The following is a 21,016-nucleotide window of genomic DNA, read 5'->3' on the forward strand; positions in this document are numbered from 1 at the left end:
TCAGATCAATGGACCTTACACTCCACAGAAACGTAGCTTGAGATTCCTTTAATTTTCAATGAAAGCACACCAGAACTACCTTACTGTATATTTAATTCTGTAATTTTTTTCACAACAAAGATATATTTAGGTTTTTTGGCATGGCAAAAAAGCCTCCACAAAACCAGATCAATCCTATTTATACAAGGTATTAACAAAATATCAATCATTTTTCTAATTCCCAAACCAAGCTAACAAAAATAATCCATTTATTCTTACCTGGAAATCTGATGCCCCGCATAAAGCAGCAGTGCAGTCAAAAAGTACAGGTAGAGCTGAACCAGGTGTTGCCTTGGTAAAGTCAGGAGCACAACACTTAAGATGTAACCTGTAACAAGACACAGAGGTTGACATTTCAAGAAAATACTATCTAATCCCAAATTTCTAACTGTGAATTAACATTCAAGTTATTTGTAACTCTTCTAACTATGTTTGTTTTCATTTGGTTTTAAAATTCATGTACCTACATTTTCCTCTCATCAAAACACAAAGCACGCTACCAGCTTCTGTAAGATTACATCTACATGTCAAGAAGTGGACTTAATCCACTGTATTTTAACAAGACTTAATTAAAATAACCAATGTAACAAAGTGAGAACAGGCCTAGGTCTCCCTCTTCTTCCAAGTGAAAGCAAGCCTCAGTGTCACAGGGAAAAAAGCCTATCCATCCAACAAACTCAGTCAACTGATGCAAAAAATCTTGTTCTTCAAGCAAAGGACACATTAGAACACCTTTCCAGGATGATTAGTATTAGACATTTTAATTCTTCCACTATAGCTTCATGGTTTAAAGACACTTTGCATGCCTGTAATTTGAGATGGGCACACACAGGCTGTTCTCCATACTAGTTTAAGCACATTCCATCTATCAGTGTTGCATAAATCAGGGATAAGACTATCCACAGCCTAGAATTTGTAAACATTTACACCAGCAGTTCCTTCACTTCTTGTTAGCATTTAGTAAGACAGCAGAAAAAGATCCGATTCAGATACAGCTTTACTCTTCAAGAAGATTATAGCCTGGCTGCTCAACAGCACCACCAAGAAGGACAACATCGGTCCTCCTTTTTTCATACCTGCTGTCATTAGAATACTTAAAACAAGCAGTACTTCGAAGACCACTTCACAACTGGGTGGTACATATTCCCTCCTCTTCTCTTTCCCAGACAGACTGCAGCTCAAAAAGCCAGCACATGGTGCCCTTACTAATCTTTACTCCAAACCTCTCCATCACAATGCGGTGCACTCATGCTCTTTCTTGAAGGTCAGCTTAAGTGCTCGGCACTGAAATCCAGTTAGGAAAAAAACCAGCAACAGCCAACAACTTCCCTGTAGCCAAAAACAAAACCTATGGAAGAACTCACCCTGGCACTTGCAGGTGTACTAGTCATGTTACATTTAAGGTTTCATCCATCTATTCAGCAAGGCTAAGCACAGCCTTTCTAGGGAGTTAATTTATACTTTGAGCTTTTTAAAAACATTTAAGGAAACAAGGTAACTCTAGCTTAAGCATTCATAAGCAGTGGGACAACCAGCTACAAGAGGACAGCCTGAGAACCCTGCTCCCCTATTTGGAAAAGATACAGTTTCAGTGTCAGTCAGTATTTACATAGAAGTATTTCAAGGCTACCTAATATCTGCCACCTTCAATAAGCCATCTCTAAAATTCTACCATTAGTTAGGTTTTCAAGAAGGTAACTGGCAACATGCTCCTAATGAAAGGCATCAGACACACAATATGCCAAGTGAAGACCAACTCAGATACAAGAGATGAGAGGAGTGATGACAAAGAAAGCTTATGTGCTTCCATTTAAAGAAACGCAAATAAACAACTTACATATTTAAAATTAAAGATAATTTTTCAAGTACTTTCATAAAGTACATGTGATAAGTTGCATGTTTGTCTGAGGATGGACCTTTTCAAAGACTGAAATAATTGATAGTTTCTTTGATTAAAATGAAGTATCATACAAGTCACCATCACTAGTTTCTGGACATTATCCACTTGACCATTTACAAAACCGATCAGAGGGCTGGAACACCTCCCCTATGACAGAAGGCTGAGAGCTGGGTTTGTTTGGCCTGGAAAAGAGAAAGCTCTGAGAAGATCGTATAGCAGCCTTCCAGTACTTAAAGAGGGATTATAAGAAAGACAGGGAGGGACTTTTTAATAGGGCCAATAGTGATAGGACAAGACATAATGTTTTTAAACTAAAAAGGGGTAGATTCAGACTAGATTCAAAGAAGAAATTATTTATAATGAAGGTAACTGGCACAGGTTGCCCAGGGCAGTGGTAGATGCCCCCTGGAAACACTCAAGGTCAGGGCTCATTGAAAACATCCCTCACATCAGGAGTAACTGGATGGGCTTTAAATGTCCCTTTCAATCCAAACCATTTTAATACTTTTACTTTGAGCTTTATAAAGCGGCCTTATACACAGCACTACAACAGCTTCTTTTTAGCAACTGTTTTATACACAATAACATGCTTCTAGTTAACACAGGATTGCAGGTGTTCCACATTGTCAGTTTTCTTAGTGAAAACCTGTATTTTATGGAATTCATCTTCTCTGTTCACCACCTTCCTTCTACCAAATATTCAAATTACAAGAGCAGGAACCCTTCAGGAGAATCTCCATGAGGACATTTAACTAGTTTGCACCACACCACAGCATCACTAGCCAGCTCCAGAAACTCTCATACCATCTGCAGACATTCTCAACACCTCATCTCTGCTGTGTTCACTACCTTCCCTTCACTGCTTAGTTAGAGACAATTGTCTCTGCAAGAATACCCCACATGGCAAAACCATGTATCATTCTGACACCTGAAACAAATCTCTCTAAACCCTTCTTCCTTCTCACTGTAGCTTGGGACTCAACTTCTGGTAGATTATTATGCAGACTTTTATCCCACTATTACTCTATAAATAGTGTAAGAATACTTATTTACTGCATCTGCCTTTAAGGTCTTTACCTATCACATGCAAATCTGCTTCTTGGCCACACGATAATGTAGTTGAGTGGTACTAGCACAATTTCTGTAAAAGGAAGACATTCCAGAGGTAAGTAAACACTCTCCAACACATCCATATTACACAGGAGTCTTTTAGAAGTGATGGAAATTTATTCTTCTCTATGATCACAACTTTAAAATATAGAAAGACATATTGAAGGAGGGAAAAAAAAAATCTAAATACAAATCAAAATATGAGAAGACTGCTATCACATGTGTCTTTTAAACAAAGGACTTCCAAACAGCAGAATTGCTTGTAACACTGCACAGGGAAGCAGCACGACAGCCAAGGTTACTGCAAGAACTTGAGCAATAAACTCCACATTCACAAGTTGGGGCTGGAATTTAAATGTTCACTTTGAAGCAGCCTTTTTCTCCAGTCCATTATATTTTGAAGAGGGGTAGAGTAAGAGACATTTAAAGTAGTTCCCTTGCACTCGTATTTACAATTCCCTCTTGTGACTTGATAAGAGAGAGATTTCAACACACTTCATACTGCAATATTTGCATTTTGCTGCAGAGGCCCTATTTCCGAAGTGGTACCAACCTCATTTTTATCGACAACGCCTCTGTCAAAAAAATAAAAGCAAATAATTCATTACCAAACTGTCTCGTTGCAAAAGAAAAAGAAAACATGCTCAAACTCAGATACACTAGCAGTAATATTCTATTCCCTTTGTTCTTGCCTGGACAAATGATGTAATTAATGCACGGCACAAATGAGATTCTACTTCAAAACCGAGAGCCAGGAAATGAAACTTCTCACAGAAGCTTTCTCATCTCAATGATTACATTTTGTTTTCATTTGCACCTCCTCTGTCAGAAGAAAACATCATGTTGAGAACATATATCCCTTTGGAGAGATTCCCCATGCATTGGGATTTACAGTTTGAAAAACCTGCTAGGTAACCCTTAGACATGGGCTAACAGAAACTAACATCCACTTCCGTCCAAAGCTTTTTGAGCTCTACATCTGCAATGAGCACTCCCCTCCCTTAATTTAGGCCACACATCCTATTTTCACTCTTGGTACTTGATGTACTGTCCCTTTTAACTCACATTTCTGTTTAAGTGTGAGCAGCAGGCTCAGTGAAACCCAATTCCCACTCCAGTGGGAATAAATAACGCTTTCCTGAATACATTAGTGGCACCCTAGTGATAGGCCAGCGAGAATCAAAAATGCATACTTAGGCTTCCAGCTATACAAAACACTTTCTACCAACCTTACAAACACACATACTGACCACTCGGTGCCTATTCAGGAGCATAAGGAAGCAGAGAACTTCTACTGCCTCTCGTGCAGAAAGGTCCAGATTAAGGCCCCACTGAAGGAAAAAATCCCTGTGAAAATAATAATAAGCAGAAAAGCAAAGCTAAACACTGCCAGACAAGAACACATGTATTAACTAGCTCATGACCTCATTCACAACTTGTTGATTCAGCTAGATGAAAACCTCTTACTGTGCAATGCTCATTGTTACAGTAAGCAGCGGCTCACAGATTGCCTTTCAGCAATCCCTATTTGAGTACCACCAAGGCGTTTCCCAGCTTCCTTCACCCCCTTCTAACACCTCTCTGCCAACCCAAATGTCTGAGTTAAACTGACATGCTGCAAACAGTGGAGGCTTCTGGAGCATTATCAAAGCTCCAACCCATCCTCTTTATGAAAGATTTTAGTGCTCATTTACATTATTACAGATCACTTGCATCCACTTCACATTATTACTCAAAGTTTCCTGCAGGTTTAGTCTAAAATTGAGAACTTGGCACATGAAAGAGTTCATAAAATTTCTTAATAAAACAACATCATCTCTTGAAGTGCCAGAAAGTACAGCAAAATTGCTTTAGATTCTAAATTTAGGGGCCCCATTTTCCCACTCGTCCATACCCTATGAGGGTAGAGAGTCCATCTTGCAATGACTTGCAAAGCAAGTCACTGTAAAGCAGCAAGGCATGAGCCACAGAATGCCACCAAAATCACCTCTCCTGACTCAACGAAGGATCAGTGCACAACCAAGTGAGTCATTTCATTCCAGCCTAACCCTTGATTGTACTCACTTCAGTTTATTCAGATAACTGTCTGGCCACAATATGGACGTACCAACAACGTAGGACAGGTTTCTGAAAGGCTGTATTTGATATGGCAGAAGTATTACAACAACAATTGGCACCTTTATTTTCAGCATGTTTAATTCTCAGGGTAACCAGTCACCAAACTGATTTACACAGAGATTTAATAAACTGCCTAGGTCTAAACCATCTATCTCAAGAGTGAATGATTTTTAAAAGATACATATTAGAGCTCACATGCATAAAGGCATGATGCAGAAGGTACCAGGAAGATTCTGTGGCCTCTTCACCGAAGGCTAGCTCAAGCCCAGAAGGAACCCTAACAGCCATTTATTTTTAAGTTAGATAAAAGAGACAAAAAGCTCTTGCACAGACAGTCAGCACCCTTTGAAGGACAATTCATCTTAACAGGGTCTTCTGGGTTGACTGGGACATCTATGCTGTCCTTCTGAAAGCAAGCCTAGTTCTTCATCTGATATGTTACAAAAGGCAATGTCACACAGAACCTCTGCCACCATGCAGAATGACCTCTCCTGCATCAGAGGTGGCTCCAACAGCTCATGCAAAACACACTGCTGAAATCAACCTGGAAGCCAAGTCATTCAGAAAGTACAATGACAAAATCCCTACCAGTCACGAGCAGCCACAGAGGCACCTGTACTAGCACCACAAAGGGTAGTTTTCATCTAGCTTGTCTCATCACTGCTAACTGAATATCTGTTCAAGGTAGCACTAAGCACAGTGGGCTGTAAGATGAATTGCATTTTTGAGGAGTGATGTTTTTGCATGGCAATGCCAGAGCATACCTCTTCCCCATCCTCCCACTCAGACAGAGCTGACCAAACAGATGTTACTCACTCCAAGAAGTTCTGTACTTTGAGCTGACACAGTAAATATTTTGTCCTTCAGAAAATATGTGGAAAAATCAGCTCTAGACTGAAAAAGAACACATCTAAACATACTTGGAACAAGGAAATTCATATTTACCCAGTCATAACACAGTGCAACTATAAAGAGAGATCAAAAATCCTGTTACCGACATCTGCACACCTCGTTGAAAACAATCCCAACAAAACTATTTACCTATTACTGGGGTACTGCCACCAGCTTCAACAGCTGTTTCTTAAAATTTTAAATGTGCAACAGACTGGGTACTCTAAGTATAAATAATGCTAGAACTGAGTTCCTTACAGAGATTTGCAGTATAGTCTGACCAAATAAAATGGACTTTTGATTCTGGTTCTGCCACAATTTAGAGACTGTTGATGTAAGACAGCACGCCTAATGATCACAACCCTGGGATTAATTACAGTCATGGAGAACCTGACGTGTACTAGAAAAGAACACAGAAATGGAACTGCAAAAATATAAACAGTCACAATCTAGTCTAAGTTATTACCATAAACTGCTATGTTGCCATGAGACTGGTACTTAAAGTCAAGCAAACCTCAAATTTTAAAGCATCTCCTTTCCAGCAAGTTACTGGCTTTTTTTTCCTTTTTTTTTTTAAATAGGAAGTGACTCAGGTTACCAAAAAGTGATACCAGCTCTACACAGAAAAGTTACCTGGAAGTATTCATAACCTGAGAAAGCTGCTTAGTAAAAGCCTGTGACACCATGGAAGCAGTAAAGGAATCAGCAGTCTCTAGCACTGGAAGGACTAAAAAGGGTATGCTCTATTTTGAGCGTACAAGGCTCTCCACCCTCTTCTGCGTCTACCAACCACAGCAGACACTGCATTTTATCCAAGAAGAGAACATTAAGACATCAAGTAATTTTTTTTGAGGAAAAAAAACCCAAGTTCAAGTAATAAAATTGCACTTGGTTAAAAATAGCTAAGGTTTAAAATAGTAACACTCAGAAAATTGTTCTACTACCCATTTATCTAAATGCTGCTGGCAAGAGGGAGACAGAAGACATGAGACAGCAAACTCAGAGATGCTGAATCTCAGCAGCGCTTCGCCTTTGTATGCATACAGTGCATTTACGCATTTAGTCGTGGACCCTCTTCTCACAATTATGGAAAATTTGTTTCTGGAATGAACAACTGCTTCTTTCTTCTCACATTCAAACTTCAGATGGCACTTCTTACTGTGTTTGTATCGGAAGTACTGCATCTTTCCTCTTAAGAGGAAAAATTAAAAAGCAATCCAAATAAAAGATCTAATTAAATTACAAGAGCTTAAAGAAAACTGAGCACACCGATGAGGAGAGTAATCAGCACACACAGGATGGCAGTAAGTTCAGGTTTCTCTTCCCTCATGCCTCCTTTTTAAAGGACAAGTAGTTCACATCTAGCAAGTGATGTGACCAAGCAATTAAGGTAATAACTGCACAGTTCAATAACTGTGATTACAAACAGGGTGGTGAAAGATGGTGCACCTTCCACCTATTCCAACTGTTTGAAGTTTCCTTAGGTCTCTCCTAAGAATTTATTTTTCTTTTTGTAATGACAAAGAATACAGTCCAAGATAGAAAACTGCTCTTATTTTTAATCTTCGGTAAGAAAACTATGTGTTTAGTGCAATTCTGTGCCTCTATTATGACAGTACTTAAATTCCAAATCTGGTGACAGGTTGATAAGCTCATAACTCTCCTCTTCCCATCTATCCTAGAGTAGTCACCAGCCAGCACAAAAAGTATTGCTTTATCCTTCACAGGAGGAAATTATGTGGTTTCAACTGTTCCTACCTTCTTTATTAAAAGAATGATAAAAACAAGTGGCTGTCTTCTCAGAGCTGTTGTACAGTGCAGAAGAAAACACTGAAACCTGGCAGCAGCAGTGTTCTAGTCTGCCCTACATAGAGGCTTGAGATAGAAAGCCATTTTAGCTAGCACAGATCTTTCCTGAAGGAGAGGCTACTTTAAGTTTATACAAAACAATTTTAATGAAATTGTAACAAAACCAGATTATGTAACAGTTGTGGACAAAAAAGTTGGTTTGCTTTCTTCCTCCCGGATCATTCTACCCAGTAACAGACAGCGTTATCAGCTGTCACAATTACAGCTGGTAATACAGCATACTGCACACAAATGTATCATAAACTGCTCTTCAGCCAAACTGTTTGGATAGGTGACTTAAAAAAAAAAAAAAAAGAATTACTTTATTGACTATTGACAAGATACTCCTAAACACTCCAGGAAGAACTACTGAGCGCACTTTCATTCACAGCTCACATTTGCAAATTAGACTTAGAATTCAGGATTTTTCATTGTTCTTAAAAAAAATAAACCAAAAAAACACCCCAAACTATATGCATATTTAATTGTATTTTAACAGATGGCATGAAGAAGCCAGATTACAGAAACAAGCCTTCTATGTGAGTCCTTACAGAGGGCAAAAGAACGTTTATTATTTTTAATTTAATTTCTGGTTGAATATTACTAGCACATGCACCAGAATTTGGGATGCAACCCCATTTTATCCAATTCTTACTTGTTTTTACAGATACCCAGTAGACATGGCAAATAAAAAAAAAAAATCAAGTACACAGGTTAACTCATTTTAATCTCAATCTCTAGTAATTTTTAATTAAGATTTTAATAAATTATCTGGCAAATGATCTGTAGGATGTACCATAAGTACTTCAAGAAAGATACTGGGTGTGATCAATCAGCTTTTAAGCTTGAGGTGATCCTGTGACCACCATTTATGAACTCAGACACACACAGAACAAAAATTTTTCAGACAGAGATTCCCAAATTGTTGTTTAACTATGTTTTATGTTTGCCTGTATAAATACACTTGACACACCTAGAAAAGTTTTCAGAAGTGAAACACTGTTTTAACGGTGCTTCTAGGACATAATTCATATGCAGGAAAACAGTAGCATGAAATAAAGCAACATAACACAAGCGTCACACACAGGAGTTGAAGTGCACCCCGAAGGCTACTGTAGGCCACTCACAGACATATTATGCCTGCCAGAACAGTAACCACAGCACCATGTGACAGATATAGTTCACACAAAGAATTACATTGCAATTTTTCCTATATGACATTAATCTGTTTACATTCAACAACTCTAACCATAAATTTATCATGGATGTTTGCATTGCTTTATCTTTATTTACTTAAATTTTATGCAGTTGAACTTGCGGTTGAGTGGTTATCAGGACCGAGTATTTTCCTTCACTAAAGCAGATAAGAACCTGTTTCATGAAAAGATATGGAAGGGAAAAAACTTGTATCAAACGACAGATTACATCCTAGAGGCTTTTATTACATTCCCAGTACTGATAACTGGAACATGAATCACACTGTAACATACATAACATCACTTATCAAAAATTATTCACTTTTCAAACTTCAAGTCAAATCGATAGAAGAAAAAGAACACATTTAAAACAGAAAATACATCATTCCTGGTAACCCCTTGTTCTCAACAAATTTCCAACTCTGGATCCTTAGTTCAGGAAAAAGGTTCACTATGTAGACTGGTAGATATTATTGATTTTTATGGTTCTCTAATCAAACTGTTCCTTGAGCAACTGGCCAAGACAGATGTACCTAATTTCCTAAGCTTCTAGAAGCACTTCTATGATATGGTATCTTACCCTGCCTATACAAGGAATTCAGCAGGTGTTTGATATTGCAAAGCTGCCACAGCATTTGCTGATACCATGCTTCCTAACTGCAAATATGAACAGAAGGGGTTTTTTCCTAAATAAAACACATTAACATGTTGAAAGATATCCATGCTAAGTTGTTATTTAAATTACACAGTGACATTTAATTTCCCCAAATGTATCTTCAAGGAAGCTTAATTTCCCAAACTGCTGGAAAAAAAACTTTGCTTTGCTTGCAAATCCAATTTATATATTTTGATATGTCACTTTAATTCAGGTTACACTGTAAATTGATGCAAGTACATCTATACAGAATCTTGGGTAGGCATGCAAATTGATCTAGCCCGGCCTCACATTCACACAGCTTAAAAAACAACCACGGAGGAACTGAAACAAATCAACTTCATTTGAAAAGTACAGCAAAGTTTTATCACTGAAAATTGTCTAAAAATATTTTAAAACAAGCAACTTATTTGACTATTTAGAAGCTCTTCTTGATCAGCAGCTACCAGCTGGAGCAGTAGAAGTAGAGACACTCGATATCACAAAACAAAAATTAAAAGAACTGCTGAGCAACTGTGCACCAGCAAAAAAATCCCACTTCTATGAGGAGCACAAAGTCATAGTCCACTGGTTTATTGCCAAAAATAGCATCCAGGTGAGAAATACTTTGGTAACAATACCTACCCTCTCTGTAGCACTATTTCTGGGTGTATATCAACCTGCTTAAGCGAGGACAAGGTTTTCAAAAGACTATAAAGAGGGGCTGGGTCACAGCTGGAAATTACCCAATGACTTATGAGCCAGCAACGTGCTCAGGTGGCCAGTAAAGCCAACAGCATCCTGGCTTGTATCAAAAGTGGTGTGGCCAGCCAGAGTACGAAAGTGATCATCCCCCTGTACTTGGTTGTGGTGAGGCTGCATCTCAAATCCTGTGTTCAGTTTTGGGCCCCTCACTACAAAAATGACACTGAGGGGCTGGAGCGTGTCCAGAGGAGGGCAACCAAGCTGGGAAAGGTCTGGAGCCCAGGGGTTATGAGAGCGGCTGAGGAAACTGGGTTTGTTTATTCTGTTGAAGAGAAGGCTCAGGGGAGACCTTGTCATTCTCTACAGCTCCCCAGAAGGAGACTGTGGTGAGACAGGTGTTGGTCTCTATTCCCAAGTAACAGGAGACAGGACAAGAGGAAATGGCCTCAAATTGCACCAGGGCAGGCCTAGACTGGATATTAGGAAAAAATTCTTCACTGAAAGGGTTGTCAAGAAGGACACAGGCTGCCCAGGGAAGTATGTGAGTCATCACCCCTGAAGGTATTTAAAAGACTTGGAGATGTGGTGCTTAGGGACAGGGTTTAGTGGTGGAGTGGGCAGTGCTGGGTTAAGGGTTGGACTGGATGACCTTAAAGGACTTTCCCAAGCTAAACAATTCTGCGATTCTATGACATCTCGATAACCTACTGCACAACTGTTAGTTCTGTATTAGAAACTGATCTGATAAACTAATTTCCAAAAGGTATTTTTGTGCATACAAGAAAGCCAGCTGTAGTCACATGCCACCACAAGTACTGTGTCATTTTTACCAGTAACAAACAAATACTCCCTCCTACACATATGAAAAGGGTACAGAACAGTAACACCAGCTTTCTGCACTAGAAGTACATTGCTACCATGGAGCCAGAACAAAGAAAGCCACGTGTTTTTAATGGCAGTAAATAATTACCAGACAACAGGCATTTAATAGATTTAAAAAGGAAAGTCACATGCCAAGACTTCTGCAGCCAGCATTAAAAACCTGGACATGCTACTTCAAAAAAACCATAATTCTCTAACTACTTAAGTAGAGGGTGTTTCCTTTAGCTGACTGTGGTACATCTTCATCCTCTAAAGCCATCTACAAGGAAGAAACACTGCAGAAAGAGAAAATTATATGCTAACCATTTTTCTCCAAGCTTGTCAGTATTCATGCAGATCACTATTTGCAACCAACCTCAACAGCCTGGATCCAATCCCTAATTAACCCCGTGTGTAGTCACTAGATGAATCACATACCCACCTGGAGAGCAGGTCTCAGAACATCAATCCTTCCATTTACCTAAAACCAGACACCTAGCATTCCAGAGCTACGTTTGCAGGCCAAGGTTCAACCCTCGGCTCCCTGAGCTGCGTTAGTAATTTTGTCCATTTCTTTGCAATACAAGGACTTGCTACCAGCTCTAGTCCACCCATAGCATATATATGGTTTCCAAGTTTGCAAACCAAAGAGCCAACTCTATCTACGGAAAGGTCCTGCTGCTGGGGTCACAATCTGAACTAAGAAACTTTTTCCTAGCCTCTTGTTCCATGCCAATGACATGAGCTAGAATGCTCCTTTGTCTGCAAGGCATTTCACAGCAGCTTTCTCATTAGTCAGACACAGGCCAAAGGCACTGTGCTATTCTTGCAGGGCATCAACAGTGTTTTGAGACACCAGGTTTACTCTATTTCACACATCAAGGTTAAATGACAAGACCAGTAGAAAACTGGACAGGATTTCTTTACAGCCAACAAACAGTCCCTCAAGCAGAACTGCAATGAACATATTACTATACTATTTTTTATAATCAATATATTACCATGCTATTACCAAATTCTTAAAAATCTTGTAGTAAGCAAAGTAAGTTGTATTCACTACAGCAGTGTCTTCTCCTGAACACATGCACACTTACCCACATAATGCATGTTGAGGGCTAAGTACTTGTACTGGAAGAGAGGGTTGTTGTGCAGGCTACTCCTCTGGATCTGCTGGAAGAACGAGCTGACATCCCATCTGTACAAGACATCCAACAGCATGATGCTTGGGACCCTTAGGGCCACGTTTAATACTGCCTCCAACTTTTCCTTTGCAGCCATTCTCTTCCCTTTCTGTGAACCGGCAGCAGACTGTAAATAGCACAAGACAGAGAGGGGTAATCAGATCAATCTCACTGTACAAACAGCTATTAGGCTTTGTGATCATATGAATGGGGCTTCCTGTGTGGCCACAAATGACTGAATGAATCAACTAAGTCAAATTCAAATCCCAACAGGACAGCTTCCATTTTTGTTATGTAGAGGTCAATTTTCTAGCTGTTTTTCCCGGTGATACTGTAAAATGGGGAAAGTCAGGGAGGGGGGTGAGGGGGAGGGAGGGAGGGGGGTGAGGGGGAGGGAGGGAGGGGTGTAAATCACATAAAAACTGTCAAAGGGCATACACTAAATAAGCCTTCATTCTCATTTGCACTAATTTAGCATCCAAGACCCCAGCCAAAAGACCTTGAAGTACCAGGTACTACACAAACATTAATACAATAAACTTTAGAAAACAAATATCAACAAAATTCAGACACTCCCTCCACTTAGCTTGACACCTTTTATGCCTCCTAAATGAAATAACCACCAACCAAAATACATTTTAGATTCACTTCTTCAATGCAAATTGAAATAAATAATTTTCCAATAGCTAAGCTTTTACAAGTCATTTTTGGAATTCAGCCACCGCTATGAATCTGGATATTTATGGAATTTGAAGAGTGGGGGTTTTGAAGATTAGCACCAATAATCCAACTATTCTATTCATTTTAATGTAGTTTACCACAAGGAATCATACAAATAAAACACCATATCCTCACTCCAGAGTACTAGAAGGAAATTTAATTTTGGAGTTTGCAATCAGAGAAAACGGATGAAATTGTCTTTTTTTTTTTTTAAAAAACAGGAAAAAAATGTTGGTCCACAACAGCATCTCAAAACAGACCTAGGCATCAACAGGAACATATTTAAGAGCAAAAGGATTGGTTTCCACATCTTGTCATAGCACTGCCTTCAGCTGAGACTGGCAGTAGTTCCTAAATGAGATGTGCTGGTTTTACCATGTGCCACTTTCCCACCTCAGGAACAGCATTGATGCCAGGTAGTAATTGTGAGCTACCAACAACGTCAACTTCAAGACACTATGGAATTACAGCATGAAATGAAACCATGCAAATATACAGCAACTGAGAAAATATTCCTGCTTGTGTGGACACACGCACACACAATCCTCATGTGAAGTTTCATTTGTGCTGCCACGGCCAAGATGCTACATATGGTTCATGTGCATACCTAAAGCCACAGTGACACTCGTTAAAGCATGCTGACATTAAATTAATTCAGCTCAAGAAGTCAGGACAGATGAAAGCTGAGATTTGGCTGAGAAAACCACAGGCTACAGGGCTGCTACTTGCCACCACCTAGACCAGAGTCTTAAACTTTTCAAGTTATGTAAATGTGGGCACCTTTTACAAAGCTCTTGCAACAGCTCTACAAACCCCAAGGACAGCACATCCTTCCCCTGGCACCGGAAGCGCCTCCGGAAGCGCCTCTCTACTGCATTAGGCACCCTACACATCAGCATTTCACAATTCTTCCCCAAATGAATTAAAAGGCCAGCCAAAAGACTACAGATACTTAGAATGAACAACCAAACACGATGTCCAAGCAAATACTACAGAATACTGTAAATCAACATTTAGTGTGAATAAAAGACGTGGTTTAAACATACGGTATTGTATAAACAGAAGTTGAGAGCCATACAGATAGTATATAGAGTTTGGCCAAACTGCACACTGAAATACAAACCTATGTGCAGAACAGTTTATAGGAACACAGCTTAAGTGATTCATATCAAAGCATTTTAAATGTCCTGGAATTTAAAAAAAAAAAAAAAAAAAAACCAGTTTTGCCAAATATGCAAAATTAATTAAAACTCTTAAATTAAGCTGCCTCCTATTTTTTTTGCTAGGTATTTTTCCAGGTAGATCAGGGCTTAGTGGCAAGCAGGAACTGACTGACAGTTCTTCACTCTATCATAAAAATACCCACATAAAGTGACAACAAGCACCTATTTCAGACAACATTCTCCTGTCAAGCATTTTCCAGACATCAACAACAACCAAATGTGTAGGACAAGAAGGAAATTTTCACTTGAGTGTTCACTTTCCTTAATTATTCCAAAGGCAGAATTCCATTGACTTCTAATACTGAAAGTTAATTGAGGTTCACCACATCCAAATTAAGCTGAAATTCATACACACATACTTGAGAATGTAAGAGAATGGAAAAATGCAGCAGTTATTATCCAAGAAAACAATTTACATTTCAAATCCGGTTAAAACAAAAGCAAAACAAACTTTGAAAACCACATTACGTCGCAACGGATGGGCCAAGAGAAGCAGCCACTGTAACTGCAGCATATCCTGTCACTGACTGACAAAGAATCCAATACTCATAAGAAATCCTTTAAAATTAACTCCACTAGAAATGCGGATGTGTTAAATAAAGCCTCAGCTGTAATTGCTGCCAAGTTCTAACAGAAAGTAATACAGGCAAGCAACAAAGTCCATTGCTCTATGGTCATTATACTGTAGAGAGCTCTCACAATACATTATTCTGGCTGGTGTAAAAACAAACAAAACCCAAAACCCCACCACAATATTAAGCCTCTAAAACCTTTAGATAAACAATGACGCAATAAGAGTTGCTGGATGCTCAGACACTAAATAGGTCACTTTTGTACGTATCCCAAAAATGGACTTAAGAGTAGGACTGGGAAGCCACTAATTTGTGTTTCACATTTTTTTCCTATGATTTCAAACATCTGCCTATTCCAAAGCAGGCTAAAAAAATAAATGGTCTTAAGAAGAACTTCAGACTTCACATCCTAAGCAAGTGCAAGCACATCAAACCCCACCGATTTTACCAAAATCACCTTTTAAAAATTTCCTATCATAACTAATTAATGGTCATGGAAATTGTTGTTTTGTAATGCCACAGTGCTCTTATTTTCCTATAGGGTAAACTTTGTTAGACAGAATCACAGAATGAATCACAGAATCATAAAATAGTTTGGGTTGGAAGGGACCTTAAAGTCCATCCAGTTCCACTCCCCCTGTCCACTGGATCAGGTTGCTCAAAGCCCCATCCAACCTCACCTTGAATACCTCCAGGGATGGAGCATTCATGCCTTCTTGGGGCAACCTGTGCCTGTGCTTCATCACAGTGAAAAAATTCTTACTTATCTCTAATCCAAATCTACCTCCACTCAATTTAAAATTTAAAAATAGATCTTGAAGAGGGAAAAAGGAAAAAAAATTGTACAACTTCTGTCAGTAGGTATAGAAAAAATCATTGTCACAATTCAAAAACGAAAACTAGACCCATAAGCTGGGTTGCATTCACAGACTCCTCAGAACCCCTCCTTCTATACACCTGTCCTGTTCTTGGGGGTGAAAAGAAGTACAGAAGAATCTCATTTTTCAGAACCTTAGATCTTTACATGATCAGTTTGGGAGGGAGAAAACAAAGAGAAGAAAAGGGAAGGAACAGGATGAAAAGGTTTATCAGATACACATTCAGAAAAGAATTCCCCTGTGTGAGTGTGTAGAGAACAAAAACCACCTAGAACTCCAGAAAGTGTGAGTCACCAGCCATCAAACCAGACCCTTCTTGTGCAGTTAGCAGCAAGGAAAGGAAAAGATGTCTTGCTCCCATACAATTCAAATGAGGCCGAGTTCAGTGTTGCCTAAGAAGGACAATACTCAAAATTTTCTGCTGAGCAGGCCAGATACAATCAGCATACCAAGTGCACTAATAAAACAGTGAAACATTGTGTTCGTGTACGGTAACGCTGCCATTAGGATCCTGTCAGCATTTCCAAGAACACTCAGTTTTCGCAGCTCAGTAGTAGTTCAGTAATTTCATGCATTAACCAGTGAGTATTTAGCATTCAATTTAAAGGTTTAGAGAAAATTGGTCGGCAAATAGATTACTCAATCTTGCTCTGCAAGTAGTTAACATGCGATGTTATTTTTTCCCCTTTCCCCATCTGCTCTAACAGTATGGATTGTTGCAGAGCTGCTGTAGCGGTGTGACTGCAGAACTGTTATTTCCACCCAGAAAACAGACTAATTCCTGAATCCCTACTCACCCAAGACTCATTTGGTTGAGAACCAAGGTACAGCTAGGGTTAATCATCCCAAACAAACACATCTTGTACTTTGCAAAAACCAACTTTTACTGCAAAACAAAAAATTAGGTCAACCTCTTATCTGTTCACAGGGACAGAAGTATACACACATTCACATTAAAGGCATACTAAAAATGGGCAAAACCAACTAGAGACAGTTAACTGCCTAGAAGAAAAAAAAAAAAAATCTACATTTTCAACCTTCATTAATTTTAGCAAGTTTTATATAAGGAAGACAAAAACGATTCAGGAAATGAGAATACATATCACAGAACTGTGAATTTCAAGTCTTCTTTAAAGATTTATTTCTGGAGTACAGTGATACACTATGAGCAGTCCCAGTACACTCTCAATTATATCACAAGTGTACTATTCATAGGCAGCCTGTAAAACATCCTGTGCCTTTTTATCAAGAGCAGGTTAGACCAGGAACTGAACTTGGGGACTAACATGTGTTAACAAAGGTTAACAAAACCACCAGGTATACAGCAAAACCTTTCTGCAGACACCTATAAGGTTGGAGCTCTGCCTGCTCATGATCAGTTCAAATCCAGCCATGCTAGGTGGGACTGCTTGTTTTTTAGATCACGTACTGCAGAGTTCAGTTAGACAACTGAAAGACAAGAAACTAATTCAGTAACATAACAATATAACTGATAAGATCCTTTAGTAAAATCTTCAGGGGAAAAAAAAGATCTAGATTGAATTCACAAACTGAACTGCTCTGCGGTCCATTCTGACTCTATAGTTTCTTGCCAGTCCAAAGTTTGGTTTATTAACTAGTCACTCAGCATTTTTTTTGCCGTCACAGCCACGTTTGCAAGCCTACACCTACAAGCCTGCCTAACCACATTTGTATCAGCACATTCTGAGACAGTCTGGGCAGCAATCCTAAAGCGCCTCTGCAGAGGACAGAATACCCAGAGGACCTGCACACAGAGCACTAATGACAGCCCGAGATGATGCAGTGTGTGACAAGCCACCTCAGAGAGCTGGATCTCAGGAAGACCAGCCCAGCAAGTAAAGCTGGTGTTACCCTGTCAGCCTCACAAAAAAAAAAAAAACCAACCTGCAACCCAAATGCATTAACAGGATAAAGTTACATGACAGGATGAAATACATTTTATCCTCTGCGGTTACTCATTTAGCTTTTTGCCATCTCAGATACAGACACAGTCTACGTTTCGAACTGCAATTCCCATACTAGTTACCTGAACTGGTTAGAAGTTAAAATATAAAATAAGACTTTTGAGATTTTTCTAGGTCAATATCGATAAAGTTTCCATTGCTGCTGCCTTAGCCGTTTGAGTCACATAAATAAAGAGCATCAGTTTCCATGCCTGTCAAATACAATGCTTTGCTTCCTGCAGTACCAGGCTCACTTGACAAAAAGATCAAACAAATGGTGAAAACACTTTAAAAAGTCCCTTTCAAAACACATTCAAACTCAAGACACAAAACCAAAAAAAATGTTCCAGAAAAACTCCACTAGATGAAGTACCCACTTCTGACTGTTCCTTTCAAGTACGCAACTAATTACAAAGCAGCAGGGCTTCTCTAAAATTAAAGGAAATGCTATAAAAGTAAAGGCAGGGCAACTGGCACAAATGTCTGAGCAATACTGAAGGTGCTAGACAAGAATATGCATTTAAAAAGCAAACCTACAGTGAACTGTCCACTTCATAACCACATTAAACATTGCCAGGTGCACTTGGAGATAAAAATGGATTCAGAAGGACAGTAAATCATCACACAAAGAGTTCCAGAGGACCGAAACAGAAGCTCTCCACATGTCTGTGTGAAGAGGAAGAAACAAAGGCAAGTTCAGCAAACAGCTTCATGAATGTTTCCAAGCGCAAGGTGCAACACCAAGCTGCCTTACGCAGTTCTCCATGACCCACCCATTTGTTCACAATCTCATTGGCATCATGTGCCTTTCTGCATCTGCACCAGGGACCCCAGCTACCGAACCAGAGTGAGATGCTACTCTCCATCCATCATCTCCAAAGAAAGGAATTCCCCGGTATTTCTTCCAACACAGGCTGCTCAGTTTGTATCTCCATCAGATTGAGGTTGCTATAACATCAATAGTTCATCCTAAGACTGATACAAACAAAGTGAACTCTGTGTTTCAGACAAGCAGCAGCTTTATGTCACGCACTTAAGATTTTTGGCTGTGCTTCCACATAACTGTGGTTATAAAAAAAACTACTTCCTAATGCTAATGAGTTTAGCAATTAATAAAATTAAACCCTTTCATAACATTATGGCTCAAAAAACAGCTGATCACCATAGTTATTAGAACTAACCAAAACCAAAAAGATAGTGTTTCTCATGCACAGGCAGGCTCACTAAAGATAACTGCCAAAATAAGCCAAGGTTGCAGATAATCAAAAAATTACAAAGTGCAATAGCTTAATAGTCCTCACTTTAAAAAATAGTTTTGATGTTTAAGTCTATCTTCACTAACGTACAAAAGCGATCAAAGAGAGTAATTAAAAATTATTTCCTTCTTACCCTCCCAAGTTTAATCTCTGGGGATGCATTACACACACACACACAAAAACCCTAATAAAAATTTAATTAAAAGTATCCAAATACTAAGTCCACAAAACAAGGTTAACATAAACTCTTGTAGTAAAAATTGCAGGAAAAAATAAATACAGCAACACCTACAGCCTTACAAAAAAATATTTTGATGAGATCACAAAAAGCTAATATTTATGAGTCAAACATGTTACAGAAATCTTTTTCACTGATAAACAAAAGGATATTTTAGGCCTGTTAAGTCTACTGTTCTCCTTTCTTTACTGATATTTACGTGCATTAATAAAAACACCCACCTTTTTTCACTTTACTTCCCACTCCCATTATTTCCACACCCCTAAGGGCACAACCGAGAGGTAAGGACCCCTCTGAGAGCCCCACCTGTCACAAGGGCCTTGGTGCACAGAAAAACACTGACAACTCTCCTCACAACCCTTATTTTTAAAGGGCTACGGAAGGTCTCAAAACCCGGCTAACGTGACAGAAGTAGGAGAGACAGAGAAAGAGCCTTGTTCTTCACGCTACGGAGAAACTGCTTCTTACATAAGCATTACCATATGCTTCGGGGCCCGCCTCCAGGAGGGAATAACCGAGCCTCCAGCAGGGAGTAACCGGGCCTCCCCTCTTCCCACCGAACCCGGGCGCCCCCGCAGCCCCGCGTCTCGCCCAGCCCCACAGACAGGGCGGGGGCTTTCCCGCGGGTACCGTGCGGCGAGACCGGACCCCAGCGGGGGAGGGGGCGGCGCAGGGGGTCCCGGATTCTCTCTCGGGTCCCTCCCACCCATCCCCGGTGCCCGGGCAGGGGCGGCCCCCGCGCTGCAGAGCCCGGCTCGGCGCCGCCGCTCTGAACTCTAGTGACCCCGCCGGGGGGGGGGGGGGGCGCACGTGGACGAGCGCACGTGGGCACAAGGCGGGGGGGGGCGGGCGCGACCACAACCTCCGGGGAAGGTGGGGGGGCGCCTGGGCCCACACGCGCGCCTGAGGGGAGGGGGGCGGGAATCACCTGGGCCGGCGGGATCGACGCCGCCTCCTCCTCCTCCTCTCCTCTCGCTCGCCGGCGGAGCTCGGCGCCTCACAGCGACGACGGCAACGGCGGTGGTGGCGGCGGCTCGGTGCCCGGCGGTGGCTGAGCGGCTCCTCGAGGCACCATGGCTGCGCCGGAGCCGCCTCAGGGCGCCGACACCTCCCGGCCGCGCAGACGGGCGGCCATGGCCCCGCTGCCTGCGCGCGCGCGCCGCTCCGCGCATGCGCGCGCCCCGCCCCTCGCCGCCCCCGCGGGAACGCGCAGAACCACGGGGGGTTTCTGGCGGGGGACGGGGTGGTGCGCGCCGCTGAGAAGGCCGCGTCCTTACCCTCCCCCGGAATAGGCAGTGGTTTGAGGTTAAATTCCAGGGGTTTGGGCCCTCCCGGAACGTGGGGGAGTCGCCAGGGCGGCTGCAAGTCTGGGAGATGAGTCACGAGAGTCAGCAGAACCTGAGGTAACGTCTGGGCGGCTGTTTGAAAGGGCGGCGCTGCTGTTTCCATCATCCTCTGGACTGTCCTTGCAGAGCACAAAAAGCTGCATCCTTCCATTCGAGGGCAGGCTGAGAGAGTTGGGGTTGTTCAGCCTGGAAAAGAGAAGGCTCCGAGGAGATCTTATAGCAGCCTTCAGTACCTGAAGGGGACTACAAGAATCATAGAATCACTAGGTTGGAAAGGACCCACTGGATGATCAAGTCCAACCATTCCCAAAAGTCTCTAAACCATGTCCCTCAGCA

The 21,016-nt window shown here is 40.9% G+C and overlaps 1 protein-coding gene across 2 annotated transcripts in view; it reads right to left on the bottom strand.

Annotated features, from left to right (window-relative positions):
- The window catches only part of RNF145 (ring finger protein 145), a 44,272-nt gene extending 23,776 nt beyond the window's left edge, over window positions 1-20,496 (bottom strand). The window contains exons 1-3 of one of the 2 annotated variants that reach the window (XM_069868865.1): window positions 20,263-20,496; window positions 12,397-12,610; window positions 259-367 (exon numbers count right to left, since the gene is read on the bottom strand). In XM_069868865.1, coding sequence (XP_069724966.1) covers window positions 259-367; window positions 12,397-12,580 — 293 coding nt within the window. In that variant the 5' untranslated portion in view covers window positions 12,581-12,610; window positions 20,263-20,496. Of the gene's footprint in view, window positions 1-258; window positions 368-12,396; window positions 12,611-19,813; window positions 19,917-20,262 lie in introns of those variants that run through there. The other variant, XM_069868864.1, reaches the window with a different exon arrangement.
- Window positions 20,497-21,016: the final 520 nt, after the last annotated feature.

The sequence above is a fragment of the Phaenicophaeus curvirostris genome, chromosome 15 (assembly GCF_032191515.1).
Source record: "Phaenicophaeus curvirostris isolate KB17595 chromosome 15, BPBGC_Pcur_1.0, whole genome shotgun sequence".
Taxonomy (NCBI): Eukaryota; Metazoa; Chordata; class Aves; order Cuculiformes; family Cuculidae; genus Phaenicophaeus; species Phaenicophaeus curvirostris.